We start from the raw sequence: 19,171 nt of genomic DNA on the forward strand, positions 1-19,171 counted from the left end.
TCTAGCCCACGTCCCCGTCAAGCGTGTCAGCGACATTAAGATCAAAGAGCGTCCCAGGCCTGTAATTGACTTCCCATTATGGCGCTCTGAACCCCCAGCAAATAAACCTCAACGGTTAGTTATTTGCATGCATTCCGGCATAGTTCACATTCACAGGAGGAAAAGTCGGAAAAGTGAGGGTGAAATGAAGAAGGGGGAGAAAGGTGCAGGTAACACAAAGCAAAATCATGGGGGAAGATAATATCAATGTTTGGCGGGACGATCAGAAAGCACATTTACATGTGTGCATTTGGCAGACGCTTTAATCCAAAGCAGTTTAGTGTATTCACACCATACATTTTATCTGTGTAATTCCATAACCTTTTGTCCTGCTAGTTCACCCAAAAATAAAAATTCTGTCATCATTTTCTCACTTTTCTCTGTATAAATTTCTTTGTTCTGATGAACCAAACCGATCAGGAGCCCCATTCACTTCCATAGTAGGAAAAGGTATGCTATGAAAGTGAATGGGTCTCATGAGCGGTTTGTTTGCACACATTCCTAAAAATATCTTCCTTCGTGCACATATTCGTATATGAGTTTAACTGTGCAAAGCCCATCTGGAATGTATGTGTGTGTTGATGTACTTTACAGCATTAGACGTGCCCTACATCTCAATATGTTTCTGACGCTCTACTGCTTTGTCTTATCATTCTTTATATATCTGTATATTGATTAATAAAATCAAACTTTTCATGATGCGTTATTTTGGCTTTGAATAGCTTGCCGCCATTTCCAAAGTTTTTCTGGCTAATTTAGACAAGACTCCAGTTTGAGATTCGCTGGATTAGGAAGGTTCATGGAAGTGAAATAAGAAATGAAGAGATGTTGGTTCCACGCAAACAGATATTCATGAGGTCACTCAGATATAAATGCACATCCCAATGAGGCAGTCGCAGGATAATGTAGAAAGCCATGACGGGATGGCTCTGAGGGAGGGGGAGTAAGAAATGCCGAACCTTGCTTCTGGTGAAAATGCGACGTGAGAGTCGAGGAGTGTGACCAAGAGTAAAACTGATGGTGCGAGTTTAGCTGCTGTCTTGCTCTTATTGCCGTTCCCAAGCAAACGTGTCATCAGCATCAGTCAATGTTCGCCGGCAGCCTCTTGAGTGACTGGAAAAGCATGTGCAAAAGACGACACGTGCTGCTGTGTGACATCAACACCACAGCAACATCATGCAATTTTGGATTGACATGACTTTTCTCTTTAAAGTAACATGCCACTTTAAAAAAAATTATATACTAATTTTCCAGATACCCCAGAGTAAAACAATTGATTTTTGAAATACATTTAGCCAATCTCCAGGTCTGGTGGTACCACTTTTAGCATAGCTTAGCACAATTTATTGAATTTGATTAGACCATTAGCATCGTGCTTAGAGATAACCAAAGAGTTTTGAAATTCCTTTTTATGACTTGACTTTTCTGTGGTTACATCGTGTACTAAGACTGACGGAAAATTATAAGTTGCGTTTTTCTAGGCTGTTATGGCAAAAAAACTATACTGTCATTCTGGCGTAATATTTAAGGACTTTGCCGCCGTAACATGGCTGTAGCAGGCGCAATGATACGCAGTGCCCGAAAATAGTCCCACTGCTATTGAAACTTACCAAGGGGATTATTTTCAGGCACTGCGTAATATCATTGTGCAGAAGAGTCAAGTTTTAAATAATTAAAAAAATATTGAAACTCACATTTTTGAGCGCAATGCTAATGGTCTAATCAGATTCAATGGACTATGCTAAGCTATGCTAAAAGTGGTAACGTCAAACCCAGAGATCAGCTGAATGAATTCCACTCTAGGGGAGCTGGAAAATGAGCCTATTTAAAACAAAAAGTGAAGTGTCCCTTTAAAATGTTCAGATTGTCATCATGCATCCTTAAAATTAAGGGTTCTTTGTCATTGATGTTTATCAACAGAAATAAGGCTTACCTGGATAAAATGCAAAGTTCTGTAAGCTTGTTTGCTTATATGCTTGGGGCGAAAGCTTTTAGGGATGATTCGCTGATGGCGTAATATTCCTCATTTGTAAGTCACTTTGGATAAAGGCTTGTACTAAGAAGATAAATGTAAATGTAGAGAATGCAAATGAAATGTAATTTTGTGCACCGAAAGTGCTCAGGGGCATATGTTTCATTGAGGCATACGATTTTGTTTGATGAGCTTAATCTTTCGTTTGATAATCATTCGTTACGTTTCTTACAAAATAGCCATGTGAATTTCAATAAATTTTGGAACATGTCATCACGTCATGTGTTTTTAATGTGAAATGTATGTGGACAAATGAAATTCATTTTCTTATATTTAACAATGTTTTATCAGTTGTGTTTTCTGCTTTTATTTACAGAAAATAATCTGGCCATAGTGTTGGGCAGTATTGGTGCGGTGTTGGCGTTGGTTGTAATGGTGATTGCAATCGTTGTTTACACAAAGCGACAAAAGAAGTGAGTCTAAATGTGTTTATTTTGAACATTTTCATTTGTAATTTGTAAAGTTATATTTTATGATTTATTAATGTCTGAAACAAAAATCTGTCAAAAATTACACAGGTTCATCACATGGTACAGCTTCAAGTTATCAGTTTTTGCAAGAAAATGCCTATTAGACGTTCAACACATTGCATTCATAAGTATCTTTGCGGGGTCTCTTAACACACAACTACTTTTAAAAGTCAAGAAAATGTCTCATGTGATAATTTGTCTCAACATCCTGAAATGTCTACCTGCCATATATAATCTTGAAGTCAAAAAACTCACCTGGCCCGGAAACATGGGATATCCTTATGCTAGAGGCCATCGGAGACTCATCACAGATTTATTGGTAACACTTTATAATAAGGTCGTATTTGTTAACATTAGTCAATGCATTAGCTAACATGAAGTAACAAAAAGCAATAGTTTTCACAATTTATTAATCAATGTTTATTTGTGCCAAACCAGTAATTTATGTCAGTTTTCTGGTACTTAATCTAATTTTAAAAGTTAAAACTTTTTATTTTAAAAATATATTAGTAAATGCTCAAATAAACATCATCTAAGATTAATAAATGTGTTATTGTTCATTATTAGTTCATGCATTAATTAATGCAATGACTATTGTTAACAAATACAACCTTATTGTAAAGTGTTACTGATTTATTTGTAAAAAAAATATACATTTGCCATAGGCCTGGGCGAAAAATCAATTTAATGAATTAATTCGAATTTTTTGTTGTGGGCGATTTAAAAAATAAGTAATTCGATTTTTTTGTAATGGCGCATTTTTGGCTGCCCGGGGCTTCCGTAGCGTTATTATAGCAACATCAACAACATCATAGCACACGTGAAACAGCATCAGCAAGCGACAACATCATCATCATAGCACAAACACATGAAACGGCAACAGCAAGCGACAACATGGCTACCGGCGAGAGTGGGAAGTTTGTTCCAAAGAAAGGAATAAAATCATTTGTCTTGCTTTTGATTAAATAAAAGCAAAATTTGCTTTAAGTTGTCTGCCGTTTGTACTTATTGCTTTTCTTAATAAGTGGGGGGGAAAAATCGGAAAAAATCGGAAGTCGAATTAAAAAAAATAAAATCGGAGATTTTATTTTTAGGCCAAATCGCCCAGCACTAATTTGCCATATTAATTCCATATACAATTTTAGATTTCCTGAAAAAATTTAAGATTGTATTCATACAGTTTAAACAGGAGTGAAAAAATATGTTTTTATAATTATGAAAAAAAAACGCAGCCCAACTTTCCTCCGTTGTATAGCCTCCAGCATTCAGTTAGATCATGTCTAGAGTTTCATCTATAGGGGGGTAATATGTCTCACCTGCCCCTCATAAAAGCCATCCTGCTTTCATCCTGTGGGGGAAGGTAATGTGAGCGAATACAACTGAAAGGTGCACACCTGTAGTGAGAGAGAGAGAGAGAGAGAGAGAGAGAGAAAGAGAGAGCGAGCATGGGGATGTATTGTTACAAATACTCTGATTAAACTAAAGGGTGTGACCGCATGCCGTCATAAACCCCTATATTTGTGATTGTGAAGGTAAGTAGCAAAGCAGATTTCTCTTCATGCTGTCTGTTTCTCTCTACCTGAGGGTATTAGTGTTATACAAGCCTGTTACTAATGCGTATTTATCTGATTTGTGTTTGACAAGCTCTTTAATACTGTAAATTCTTCATCCCAAGATGCTAACTCGTATCTTGCACTTAGTTTTTTTTTACAACACTACTGCTGACTTTTAGCCTATTTTAGCATAGCTTAGCATAATCCATTGAATCGGATTAGACCATTAGCATCGTACAATGATATTATGCAGTGCCCGAAAATAGTCCCAGCTATTGAAAGTTATACCAAGTGGACTATTTTCCCACACTTGAGTAATATCACCACGCCTGTTTGAGAGTATAGTTCCTATCCATATCGGCTTAGAAAATCGCAACTTTTAATTTTCTGTCTGTAAGTACTCAATGTAACTACAGAACAGTCAAGTTTTAATTAGGAAAAACATCAAAACTCTTTGGTCATTTTTGAGCGTGATGCTAATGGTCTGATCCGATTCAATGAATTATGCTAAGCTATGCAAAAAGTGGTACCGCCAGACCCAGAGATCAGCTGAATGGATTTCAAAACAGTAAAAATCAAATGTTTAACTCTAGGGGAGCTGGAAAATGAGCATATTTTTAAAAAAGTGGAGTGCCCCTTAAACACCAAGACCGGTCTCAAGTACTACAATAGTAGTTAGCATGGCAACTTATAGAAAATCTAACAGAATGAAGTGCACTGCACATTTTATTCCTCTGCAAACTGAAGGTTAGAAGAACTGTCTTTGTTACAGTGTATTCTGGGATGGCCTTCTGTGCAAAATATGAACTTGGTTTATAAGGCCTTTATTAAATATCACTATAGTTTTTCACCTAGCTATCTGAACATCATGCACTCTTAAAAATTAAGATGCTTCATGATGCCATAGAAGAACCTTTTTTTTTGTTACCGCATTTATGTCTGGTCCGAAGTTCACTTTCGGTCGGTGCTTGTTCATCGGTCTGGCTAATGATTAAACTGACAGGAAAAAATACCTTTTTGAAAATAAAAATGTTTTGGTTTCCAAAAAACTTGGGGAGACAGTGAACATGGATGTTAAGTTAGGTCCACAAAAGATGTTTGTTTATGTTGTTGCTGATGAATCCGTCTATAAAGAACCTTTAATATACAAAGGCAAAAAAGGTTCTTTTTGACTGAATGGTTCTTTGAGGAACCGAAAATGGTTCTTCTATGACAACTTTTAAGCACCTGTGCAATTCCATAAAAATTATGCTTAGTTATCATTTTGAACATATATATGTTTCTCTTAAATGAAACATTTGCACAATAGCATGCATGCTAAAACTTCACACATTCAGTCCGAAACCGCTCCCTAACCACCAGTGTTGATAGTAATTATTTTTTTTAAAGTAACGAGTAAATTAACACATTACTTTATAAATGTACACATTAACATTTTAATTACTTTTTTAAAAAGTAATGCAAGTTACTATTCAGTTTAATTAATTAGTAGTAAAAAAAACTATGTACTGCATTAAACTGAATGTAGTAACATAGATTTACACTCATTGTGGAACAGTTTCAGTCAGAAACAGAGATGGCAGACCAGAGCTTGACATTTTTGTGATGAAAATATGCAATTTCTGAATGCAGAACTTCTCAGTCATAAAAACACCTGCAAAGTAAGAAAAAGTAACGCAAAAGTACACTGTAAAAAAATCCGTAGAAATTACAATGTTATTGCAGCTGGGTTGCCGGTAATTTACCGTAGATTTACATTTATGTTATTTACTAGCAATAGTTGGCTCAAAGTTAAATACATTTTAAATATTAAAAAGTCTTTATCTTTACAGAATAAAACTATACAATAACAGCCTCATGCAAAGCATTCTGGGAACCAGAAATCATCATCAACCTTTTTCTGTTTTTTGCTTCAGATTTTGTTTCCCAGAATGTTTTGGTTGATGCTGTTTTTTCAGTTTTACTCTGTAAAGATAAAGACTTGTAAATGTTTAATTTTCATTTAACTTTGAACAAAATGTTGCCAGTAAAAAACATAAATTTAAATCTACGGTAAGTTACCGGCAACCCAGCTGCAATTTCTACGGATTTTTTTTTACAGTGTAACTTAAAAGTAACGTGAGCATTAAGTAATGTAATTAGTTACTTTTTTGGGGAGTAAATTAATATCGTAATGCATTACTTTTAAAAGTAACTTTCCCCAACACTGCTATCCACTATATCGGGTGTCAGACATTTTGTAGTGATGTCCAAAACCTGAGTCAACAACTTCATTCCCTACATTCGTTCACTTTTGGCAGGATTTTGACAGTTAACAACAAAAATTTACATTTATACATTTTTGTTAGTTCTTGTTGTCAGTTATTCTCTACTTTATAAAAATAAACTAATCAAAAATAGTATTTTATTTAAAATATAAAACACATTTTTATTAAACAATAAATAAACAACAGTAAATAAACATGACACAGTTGTTTTGTTCTCTTTATTATTACAATATACATGACAAATGTGACAAACAATAAGAAAGTAAACTTTACCGTTTCACAGAACAATCTTTTTGACAAATCTCTGCGCTATATAGGGAATAGTGAACGAGGGATTGGTTCAGACACAGCATCTGTCTTGTTTATATAAGTTAGACACATTGCAGCATTAGACTTTTATCTTCCAGCCATATGGATCGGTCTTGGTTAAGTAAATAAACATCCAAAGCCTTTCTTTTGATGAGTATATGCGGGTAGATACTGTGATTGTTGTTGTTTGTGTGCATTTATGGTGTACACGTCTTCACGTTGCCACTTGTGTATCTACGTCGGCATCAGTGTGTTTCTTTTGTTCCTTCTTTCATCTGTGCATGTAGGTGTGTATCTGTGTGTGTGTGTGTGTGTCTGTGTGTGTGTCTGTGTGTGTGTGTGTGTGTGTGTGTGTCTGTGTGTGTGTGTGTCTTTGTGTGTGTGTGTTACATGCTTACTAAACCTGCTTTAGACAACCTGGTACTTTCCAGCGATAGGGTTTCCCTGCAAGTTTCTGCAGGTTTCTCTCCCTCCCGCTGCAAAGTCATTAACACTGACACACACACACACACACACACACATACACACACACACACACACACACACACACACACACACACACACACACACACACACACACACACGCACACACGTTGTTATGGTTCCTCATTCTGGCCCTATCATACATCAAAGTAAGATCAGGAGAGATGCTTATCAGTAAACACTTTTACCCGCTCAACAGTTTCTGTATCCTATAATTAAAAAGTCTAATAGATTTATGAAGTTTATAAACATTTAGGGAAATTAGTTTGAGTGAAGCTTACCTTTGTTCGGTTACAATTGAGGTAAAATGTTATGATAAATCCTTTGCATGAAATTTGAAGTATTTCTGATGCCACTCTATTTATTGAAACTTTTTACATTAATGTAGTCATCTTTATACAGCCATATTTTATTTTTAGAAACCGATTACAATCTTACAGAAAATATTTTTTTCAGATAGTATCGCTTGTACATACATCCTATAAAAAATAAAAACTTGCTTTAATACCACCATGAATACAACAATACAATTACAAACATACAGACAGTTATTGTCACAAGTAATAATGTACATTTTATGAATTAAATAACAAAGTATTAAACACGTTATAACAACAATAACCATGTATTCCTTATATTTCCTTTTTTCTGTTTTTCCTTGTTTCTGCTTTACTAACATGTATTTACTGTAAAATTGCTTAACTTAACAACAATTCAAAATTGTTAAAAGCAGTATGGAAATAAATCTGAATTTAAAGGGACACTCCACTTTTTTAAAAATATGCTCATTTTCCAGCTCCCCTAGAGTTAAACAATTAAGTTTTACAGTTTTGTAATCCATATAGCTGATATCCTGGTTTGGCGGTACCACTTTTAGCATAGCTTAGCATAATTCATTGTATCTGATTAGACCATTAGCATCGCGCTAAAAAATAACCAAAGAGTTTTGATATTTTTTTTATTTAAAACTTGACTCTTCTGTAGTTACATCATGTTGAACAGGTAACATATTTTTTTTATGAGGGCACGAAACGTTTATTCAATCAATCCGCCTGTTCAGTTTCGTTTTGGGCAGCTGTAAAGCGCAACATACTTCAGTATGCAGTCTATGCACAAGCACCACTCTTCTGAAAAATGGTAACTACAAAATTTTGAAGAAACAGAAACTCTTCTAAATCTCGAAGATAAATGAACATTTAACTCTTAACAAGTCTCTCTTTTTAGTTAAAAACCCATAAATTAGAGTTTATATTCAAATTGTACTCTCCAAATGCAGTCCCATGCAAAGCATGCTGGGAACTACGAGTCCACTGCCCTATTAGTTATGTTTAATAAAATCATTAATGTCGTTTCAACACAAAAGTTCATTTCCTTCTTACAAATTTAAGAAGTAAATTGTATACATGATAAAATGAAGTTGAATTTACTCAATAATGAGTACATTTAGAATTACTCAAATTATTAACATTTTTACGTTATTTTACTTCATATTTTGATAAACAAAACAAGAATTCAAATTTTTTATTCATTTTAATTTTAGTTACGTATGCACAGAAACACGTTTACAGTGTAATTTCTACAGATTTGTTTACCGTGTAGAAGAGGGTTTAAACGTTGTCACTGGGGCGGTAAATTTTTTCAAAAAGTACTTTTATATTTAAGAGTTGCATATTGGTACATCAAAGGTACATATCTGTATATATTAAGACCTTTATAGAAGGTACCATCCCAGTGACAACTTTTGCACCTTTTTTTCTAGGAGTGTATAATTATTTTACAACTAAAGATTTTTATCATCTTAGATCTACCTGTTTCGATAACACTTTAGTATCGGGAACACATTCACTATTAATTACAAAATTTGCCTCAGTAAACTCCTAATTAACTGCTTATTAATACTTGTGCTACGTACACACCAAACGTGGGGCATCGCGTTACTTGCTCTAGATAACTTGCGGGATTTAACTTTTAATTTTTTGATCGAGTTGAATATTTTCAACTTGGGCAAAGACACGTTAGAGGAAAATAGCATGTGTTTTCGCTGCAAACGCGCCACCCATATTGCGTCATTCGCATCGCCCCACGCGAAGACGCGTCTGATTGCGTCTTTGCATTGACTTTGTATGTAATCTACTCGAGCAAATCGATGAATTCGCGTTTGGTGTGTATGTCCCATTAGTTAGGTAGCTGTTGTAGAGTTTAAGTGTACATTGTAACAAAAAATCCTTGTTGCACTTAAATTTTTAAGTTTAATCAACTTGAATTTACAATTTATTGCAACTTTCTTTAATTCATTGTCAATTCAAGTTGATTAAACTTAAAAAATGAACTGCAACAAGTAATATTTACTGTACAGTGTAGGTATGGGGTAGGATAAAAGGATATATCAGTGGCGGCCGGTGACTTCTTTTTTCGAGGGCGCTCTATGCAAAGTTCGTCACAACATGTATGTAGCCCATCATGTGTGTGATTTGTAATTTCAAAATATGTGTTCTGCGCGTGGCGTGCATGTATGTGCATCACGTGTCTTGTCAAAATAAGTGCCTGCTGCAGGCGCGTCTAAAGGGTTTATGATAAAAGAGACGCTCGTGTTTGCCCTACACAGTCTCACCCCATGGCGTCAATATTTGACGACACTTGACCATGCGTCAATATGTTGACGCGGAGGGTATACCTTTCGCGTCATTTTTTGACGAACTGGGGACTTCAATACTATTACGTCCGTTGCATTCTCTTTCCTATTTTCTTACCATTTTCGCGTCGGTTTAGGGTTAGATTACGCAAAATTAAACAGTGTACGCGAAATTAAACAGTTGTCACCTGGCGTTGGGGTTAGAGTTAGGTACGCGAAATTAAACAGTTGTCACCTGGCGTTGGGGTTAGAGTTAGGTTTGGGTAGGGATGTCATTATGTAAATCTAACCCTAAACCGACACGAAAATGGTAAGAAAATAGGAAAGAGAATGCAACGGACGTAATAGTATTGAAGTCCCCAGTTCGTCAAAAAATGACGCGAAAGGTATACCCTCCGCGTCAACATATTGACGCATGGTCAAGTGTCCTCAAATATTGACGCCATGGGGTGAGACTGGGTTGGTTTGCCAGATACTCGCATATTCTCATGCGTAATCAGAGTTTACTGTTAAGGGAGTGTCTTGCGTGTATTTTGTGAACGTGAGCGTCTCTTTTATCATAAACGTTTTTGACGCGTGTGCAGCAGGCTTTTATTTTGACAAAACACATGATGCACATGATTTACAGGACGCAACAAACACATATTTTGAAAACACAAGCAATACACTTGACACTTCGAACACATATTTTGAATTTGCACCCCTCGGATGAGCAGTCACGAGCCACCACTGGTATGCTCATACAGTAAGGCATTAACATGTATATTTTATATAAAGCTTATATTCTACTAATAGGCAACTAGTTAAAACTGAGAATTGCTCTACATATTAAAGTTTAATATTTGCTTGTGTTGCTCTTATATTTCATTAAAATAAGTTACATTTCCTAATATGTGGCCCTGCCTGCGAAAAACCTAATCTTGATATCTTTAATATTACTGTAATGTCAAAGAATAAAATTAAAATGAAGCCAAAGATTAAAATCAAACTTTGATACTTATTAGATTATGAGGTTTCAGACTGTGTCACATACTGTTTTATACATCCAACAAACAACATTTAAAGCTTCGAATTGAAATGTTGTTATTTGCTGGGTCAGCGTGTACCAGCCTTTTGTACGGCACTCCTTCAAATCGGTTCTCACAGCCTGGACCGTTGGGTGGTGATTTATACGGGAAAGCAAAAGATGATAGTCTCTAATGAGCTCTTGGAATGCCATATAGAAAAAGCCTCGAGGATGTTTCTGTAAATAATGGCATGGACAGTTCTTAAGAGACAAGACATTCTGTACACCTGTGGGCAGCCAATGGGAGGAGACCTTTTGTGTGCAAACCTGCAATTTTAATGATTGAAAGTCTGTTTTGAAATTCCTCATCTGGTTCTGATAATAAAGACGCACTGATGTTTTTTGCATATTAGTAATGATTTGGTTTTTGTTCCCCTTTCCAGAGAAGCAAAGAGACAACAGGATGACAAGGTGACCTATCGTGCAACAAACCTGTGATGATCACCAAATCCATTAGATGAACTTCTTCATACATTTTGTGCAGGTGTTTTATTGCCAGTGTTAGAAAACTTAAATCTTACATTTTTTTTGTTCAGAAATTTAATTGAAGACAAATAATGACCATTAGATACAGTAATAGTTCAGAGTTAGTTAATTCTAGACACTAAACACTGTTGAGTAAAGTTATTATTTGCAACTTCATCTACTTACAACTTGTGGGCTTTAGATTTGGATTTTTATTACAATGGACTGCACACTGCTTTGTACAATAGTTCTCTTCAGCTATACAAAATAGAGGATCTAAGCAGTTTCTTAGCAGCAACGGAATAGCAGAGCCATTTTTGGTTCACCAGAGAACATTTTAAGTAAATGTCTTAAGTAGCACGGGTATATTTGTAGCAATAGCCAAAATACACTGTATGGGTCAAAATTATCCATTTTTCTTTTATGCCGAAAATCATTAGGATATTGTGTAAAGATCATGTTCCATGAAGATATTTTGTATTTTCCTGCCGAAAAAAATATCAAAACTCTATTTTTGTAAGTGATGCAGTTCCTAAGTACTTCATTTGGACAACTTTAAAGGGAATTATCACAATATTTAGATTTTTTGCACCCTCAGATTCCAGATTTCCAAATAGTTGTATCTCGTTTTATAAATCTCAATATCAAAAAAGTATTATTGAACCCTTATGATCTTAAAAGATCCAATTCTTTCATACCTTTTAGTCTGTTGAACCTTTTTATTTTTTTTTACATGGCAAAGCACCATTATTGCAACAAGGGTGCGTTTCCCAAAAGCATTGTTAGCAAACTACTGTAGTAAATTTCGTCGTCACTGATTAAGTTCAACCATTTGGTTTTTCTCGAAACCATAGTTCAAATGAACATTCACAAGCTGCATCGCAAACTTGTGTGGTTTCGGTTTGAACGACAGCTCATCACCTGTGGTTAGAAGCATAGTAAATTATTATTATAATATGTAGACTTACGTTGATCATGCTTTTGAACAAAATAAGCAAAAAACATGTAGTACATTCTATATCCATCATTCTAAATATATAAACATTTTATTTGAAGTCTTTAAGTTTGTAAACAGAATTAAAGCGCTGTATTTGAAAACAGTCCTACGAGCTTTAAGACCCTGGAGAATCCCTGGGAGGGAACTTGCGCATTAATTAAATATCTTGAAAATAAACAACAGATAACTAAATCATAATAACAAAATCAGTCTTCCGATGCATATTATTTACAGCTAGGGCTGTCACAATGATTAAATAATCGTCTCATCGCGATTGTTTGACCTCATCATGATGATTACAGATCACCGCAATGATTGCACATCTCTCTAAAAACACAAGGGGGAGCTGCAGGAATTATTTTCAGACACTACAGGCATGTGGTCCAGTACTTATATGATCTTAGCAGTAATTAATTGCTAACAAAGTTATTACTTTTAAATATGTATTGTGTATTCATATTTACTGCCAGGTAAAACAAAAATGATGTGAAAATTATTTAATGAACAAACCAAAAAAAATGTATGAGAATTAAATGTCAAAGCAATAAAACGGGCAGTTCTGGTTCTTCATTCTGATTGGTTGAAACGCGTTCTAAGCCGTGATAAAATACACCGGTAACCTCACGGTTCAGACCACATTACATAAGTATCACTGCGCCACTGTTGCTGCGTACTGATTTATGAAAATAAACACCACAGTCTATAATCATATTTTTAATTTGTCTACAATTGCACAATTAATGGCGATATCCAGATAAATGTCAATAAATGTTGTTGAGTCATCTCGTCGATAAAGAGAAAACGTTGTCTGAGGATTTTATAACTCAAGTTCATACGTCCGCTATTATCCACTGGGTGGCGATCTTACCCAACTTAAACACTGACGCATTCACTGAAAACACCGTGTAGTACTGTTCATGGCTCCGTCTGAATCTGATCTCTTACTAAAGTTCTTCACAAAAATGGAATTATCTCCGCTTTTAATAAAAAAATTTGAGAGGTGATAAGAGATCAAATGAAGGTAGGATGAAATGTTTTTTTGTTTGTTTTTGTTTGAAAGCGGATGGTCTGTTCTTTCATTTGATATTTTATGTTTATATAAAGAAGATAATTTTCTGGAAGGCATTAAACTAAAACTGGGTGGCAACTTAAAAAAAAAAAAAACGCTGACGGGGAAAGAGTTCAGCATGCTTCCAAGCATATTTGATCATCACTTCAACAGTTGCACGATATAAATGTTAATGTATAAATTAGATGAATGGTGATTTATAAAATAAACACCACAGTCTTAAATCATAATTTCATTGTGTCTTTGCTGTGTCTGTGTTGGTTGGGAACTGCACTCTGTTTCAGTCACACTTGATTCTGAGGAACTACTTTGTTTGGCGGAAGAGTAATATTTGTACTAATATAATTACAACTTTTTTGGGTTTTATTTTATAAAATCCCGCTAACGTTATGCATATGAAGTAACCGTTTTATAAACGCAATAAACCCCTCGAAGCGTTGGGTTACCAGTGCATTTTATAACAGCTAAGGGGGTTTAGGCACTCCGCTTCGCGTCAACAAATTACACAACAAATGTAAAACGGCTTCAGAATAATTGCAGGGACAAAAGTAACACACAGGTGGGTCAAAAGTAACACAACAACACAAGATAGATTTTTTTTAAAATATACACGACTATGACCTCGTTAATATGTAACTGCAAACATATTCTGTCATTTATCTTTGTTAAAAATAATGAAATTACATTTTCATTTTAAATTTCAGTTTTATCAAATGTTTCGATAGCAACCAACAGTGCAAACTTAAATTGTTGAGAATAAAACATTTTTCCAACAGTTTGAACACTATGAAAATAAAATTAAATTAAATTAGAATAATATAAATTTTCAACATACAACAGCATTAGCACTCAGCGGGAAAAAAGTAACAAGTGTTACTTTCGTACCGACAGGATCTCCTCACATTTAAACCCGATTTACTTTTATTTTGAAAAACTCTGAGAAGTCAAACTTCAGGATGTGTTAGAGCACTAAATAACCTGTAGATTGATCAGTACTTAAACACATGAAACGAAAAACACAACGCATTATAAGAAAAAAATTATCAGTTGAGGAATTTACTTATGTTTGAAAACACCTTTCTGGATCTACACGCAGAAAACGTAGAAAAAGTAAATAACGCAATATTTGTTAGCTCTGTCAAGGGTTGTGTGCCTACGATGCTGTTATAGTTTGGGATGCAAATGTTATCATGGCTTGGAGAAAATCGCTTTGTTACTTTTGTCCAGCGTTACTTTTGCCCCGGTTCTCCACTACTTATTGTTAATAAAAAAAAACAGATAAATAACACAATAATAACAACAACAACTGTGTTAAAAACTACTAATAAAACTTTAAAACAAATGGTAAATAAATAAAATATTTACTTAAAATCTCAGTGGGTACTTTAAGTAAAATTTCAAAGGGGTTCAGTTTGAAAACCCCTGCCATAGAAGAACCAACCAACAACTTCTTCTTAAAAAAGCTTCTTTAAACTATAAAAAGGTAAAAAGAAATGTCTTTGACTAAAAGTTGTTTTGGGGGGGGGATTAATAAGGTCTCCTATGGCATCGCTGTTAGTGCCCTTTTGTAGCATATTTATTTTTAAGAATGTGTAAATGCTCTTTATGATGCTACCTGTTAATTTTAAAAGTGTATGCCGAATATTAACCTGATTCAAATTTGACAGACTGAGTTTATAGAAATGCACTGTTCACTTTGTGTGTTTGTTCAAATGAAATGTTTTGAATAATTTTGGTTATTCTACCAGTAAGCATGTAGTATTTTGAGTTCTTCTTAACACGTTTCAAATCCATTCTGCAGATGTTTTCTCAGTCTGCTTATGATGCTTGACGTGTCTTAGTACTCTAGGTAGCTGCCTATGTAAACAGCAGCAGAATGCATGGCAGCTCACTTGGTTTTGTAACAGAGCTCATTTTATTTCAAATACTTTATAGGTCTTCATGCTCCAATACCACTGACATTTTGTACAAATATCTGACTTGTTTGCCAGTTCGATAACTTAATTTAAATGACTAAATAAACTCTCAAACCATGTTCATCTCGTTTTACACTTCAAAGCAACACACTGCAAAAACATTGGCGTAGGGGAAGCTGGCTCTCGTTCAGTGTACAAGGGCAAACGTCCACTAAAAACTTATCCATGTACTGTTTGCAGCTAGCCGCAGATCCCCGTGCGACGCCCGAGCTAGAGTAACTTTTCCTTCGGAAAACAAACACGTGGAAGGGAATTCGAAACAGGACGTACGGTACGTAAGGCCTCTGCCCTGATGACTCCGTGTGATAGATGGCATTCAGAACTGTATGTGTGGCCGCTGCCCCCCCTCAATTAAAATAATCTGGACCGCTCGACGTGAAGTGTGTGTTTCCAACATGTGTGTATCACTTTAGAAGTTTCTAACTTGCAGATGTTCAACGTGTACTTTGTCAAACATTGCTACAGCTGTTAAAGTTACATTAGGAAAGCATAACCATCCCTGCCCTTTCGATTGGTACAACACCAAAGTCATGGGTTTGATCCCCACACAAAATGATATTGGGACAGGGTTTTGTTTAATCCAAGTAGTCTTTACAATCATGGTGTGCATCTTGAGACAAAACAATGGCACTGATATATGTTAAGATACGTCAGTGCAAGATGTTTTTAACTGAAGGCAGCTCAAACATGCATTTTAGTCTGGGACTAGGATAAGCCCTTGAGCCTCGAGTTGCTTTTGATTCAAGCATCTGCTAAGTGAATAAATGTGAATGTCATACAAAGGCTGTGGATCTCTACATCACGGTGGTCTTTACAAATAAAGATAAAAAGTGTTTAGTGCCAATTTCAAATCTTATAATGTCCTGGGAGGAGATGCAGGACTTATTGAGGGTTAGCCACATTTCTTTGTGAAAGCGGTCTACTGCATGTGCTGGCGTTTATTTAGCCTAATTACTGAAGTCAAATGCAGGCAAATCTCTTTGATTTGTTCTGACCTGTTTACCTTCAAAGGGAAACTTCTCATTACATTCCCATTAAACGCTGTTAAACCGTGGGATCAGGCGCAGATCTTTGGCTGGTGAAGTTGGGCTTATGGTTTGCCTGTCACTTTTGTACAGGTCGTGTCAGTTGTTCTCATAGTCACATCTTCAAGGCCAGCAGATATCCAGCCAACTCGACAAAGCTGGAAATTTGAGATTCCCATACTCAGCCCGGTTTGGATTTGAGTGATGTAATCCTTGATGTAAAAAGACAAATGGAATCCTGGAAATTTAAACGCTGTAAGGTTTTCAGAATTGTAGCTCAAATATTCTGGGAAATATTTTTCAATTTCACATTAACCGTATAATTTATAATGAAATTGCAAGATACAAATGTGCAAGTAAACAGCCTGATCTCACGCAAATTGTACATATTTTACAAGTTGGCTAAATTAGGTGAAATTAATACGATGTTAATCGTGCAAGAACGTAGGTTATGATTATTGTAAAAAATACAATAACGAAAACCCCATGATCCCAACATCACAGGGGCAAAGGGAAATAGTACAAAATGTACGAATGTGGTCGTACAAATTAATATGAATTAGCCACCTCATAAAATATGTATAAAATGCCACGGTATAGCGTTGGCCTATCTATTTACTTAAAGGGAAAGTTTAGCCAAAATGTGTGAATGTATGTGCATGTAAGAATATTGAATGTTACATGCTGTTGTGTTAAAGCTCACATAATACACACTGTTTCTGCATTTCTGATGTTAATCTGGAGTACCTATAGAGTAGTATGACATCCTTTATATCTCTGAAGAGTCTTTAGTTTAATCAGATTTATAAAAGAAAGATTAGCTTTACCGAATCTTTCCGATAACATACGAAAAAATGAAGAAGGAGGAGTTACTACCGCGGGAGGAGGGAGTACGAGTCATGCAACACTATACAACACTGTTTAACTTATGATTCACTACATCAGGGGTTCTCAAAGTTTACATTCAAAGGTCCAAATCTGAATTACCATAATTTTCATAGGTCCGGAAAAATTTTATGTAAATAATTTGTTTATATAACAAATCAACACAAATAGTTTGGGAAAAACATAAGTGTATTTTGCATTTAAAGTAAAAAAATAAAAATAAACAAGAAATATGCCAAAAGTAATCAGGTGCAAAATACAGAGCAACCTAATTAGAGAAATGGCACAGTATGTTCTCCATCATATGCATAAACCATGGCAAAAAAGTGTGGTTGGTAGGCAGAGACACTGACCAAAATTAGGGGTGCACCTATAAATTGGCTGATGATTCTTGCTATGCTTCTCAATGAATTACGGTTAAATGCCGCTACATCCAAAAGCCAGGGGGCGCTCTTGGGCAGAAACTTAATATGCGCTGCAGACGAAGAACCAGACACACGGAGCTCCAGGAAATGTCTTAAGGATATATTTATATTACTGTTCTTCAAACCTTTTCAGGTATTTTCATGATAATAAAGAATATATATAAGATTATGTTTGACGAGTGTTGCTTTTTTAAATGCATGTTTTAAACGACTCAAACCAACAGTGATTGGTAAGGACTGATCAAAAGCCGTAGTACATGAAGTAGCTGTGCATAATATCCGGGTGTGATGGCTACAGCGTCACAAAGGAAATTTTTAAATAACTCGTTTTATTTTATGACCAGGAATACTCTTAAATCTAAAAAGAAAAAAAACTAAACGAATGTTTTACAAGTTTATTATACATTTGTAAAATAGCAAATGCACACATTTAATCAATCACATAGAAATTAATGCACTTGTAATATGAAGTGGACGCGGGTCCGGATCAAGTTGCCTCCGGATCCGGACCGGAGTCCGGACTTTGAGAACCCCTGCACTACATGTTCGTGTCATTTATATACAATGCACGTGCCTATTTCCAACATAAGACAGAAGTCTTATTACCACATGCAACTCATGACCCGGTTGGGACTTTTCAGTGAAATCCAGCGATTCAAACACACACGCAAAACTCCGCTGCTACCCCGGATAATAAACTATATCCATTGTTTCCATAAGGCTGACTTTCTTCTCCTTACATCCAAAAACACACTTCTTCATTCGTGCCATTGTTGAGTTTTGAAATTAAACAAAGCTGTGTCACATGATGTGATGTTTGCAAGTTCTAGCGTCTCCCGCTGATTGACGGGTGGGCGGGGTTTTCCGGGGGAAGTGTCCATATAAAGAAGTGATACGTATAGAAACCCCTGAAACGTCAGCTGGACCCTTAATCGAAAAAACTTTCCGAAACTTGTACGAACCCTGGCGAAGTGCATTCGGCACAGAAATACTCTGTAACACACCCAACTGCTTTTTTGACACTTTGCCTACGTTTAGCACGAGGAAACAACTCTATAACTGTGTTAATAAGTCAGAATGCTTGAAATACCATTGAACCACCCCTTTTACATTTTAATTGCTAAACTAAGACAATTTCTTAGTAAGACAATTTCTAATCCTGGATGCTGCAAATAATTTTGACAGGTACAGTTTAATATTACACAAAAATAAATATAAATATGTCCTTTAATAACATATAATTTTTACAAATGATTAAACCAAATAGTGTGTTCATGACATTTGAATGTCTTGTCTTAAAAACTAAAAGTAAGCAGGTTTTCCCCATGGAAGGTCTGCATTCATAAAAAAAATTGGCAAATAAAATATTTCAAATCAATATTTAATGTTCCTTACCATGAGGTAAAGAGCTGTGTAATAAGCAGGATAATGCAGGCAGCCGGTTGTTAACGCGAAAAAAGCCCCTTCTGTGTGATATA

General features: G+C 35.4%; 1 protein-coding gene across 5 annotated transcripts in view; it reads left to right on the plus strand.

Moving 5' to 3' along the window:
* susd2 (sushi domain containing 2) overlaps positions 1-14,212 on the plus strand; it is a 59,120-nt gene extending 44,908 nt beyond the window's left edge. For 4 of the 5 annotated variants that reach the window (XM_065250836.2, XM_073814733.1, XM_073814734.1 and 1 more), the window contains exons 14-15: positions 2,388-2,484; positions 11,235-14,212. In XM_065250836.2, coding sequence (XP_065106908.1) covers positions 2,388-2,484; positions 11,235-11,289 — 152 coding nt within the window. In that variant the 3' untranslated portion in view covers positions 11,290-14,212. Of the gene's footprint in view, positions 1-2,387; positions 2,485-11,234 lie in introns of those variants that run through there. The other variant, XM_065250837.2, reaches the window with a different exon arrangement.
* The last annotated feature ends 4,959 nt before the right edge of the window (positions 14,213-19,171 follow it).

This window comes from Paramisgurnus dabryanus, chromosome 5 (assembly GCF_030506205.2).
Source record: "Paramisgurnus dabryanus chromosome 5, PD_genome_1.1, whole genome shotgun sequence".
Lineage (NCBI taxonomy): Eukaryota > Metazoa > Chordata > Actinopteri > Cypriniformes > Cobitidae > Paramisgurnus > Paramisgurnus dabryanus.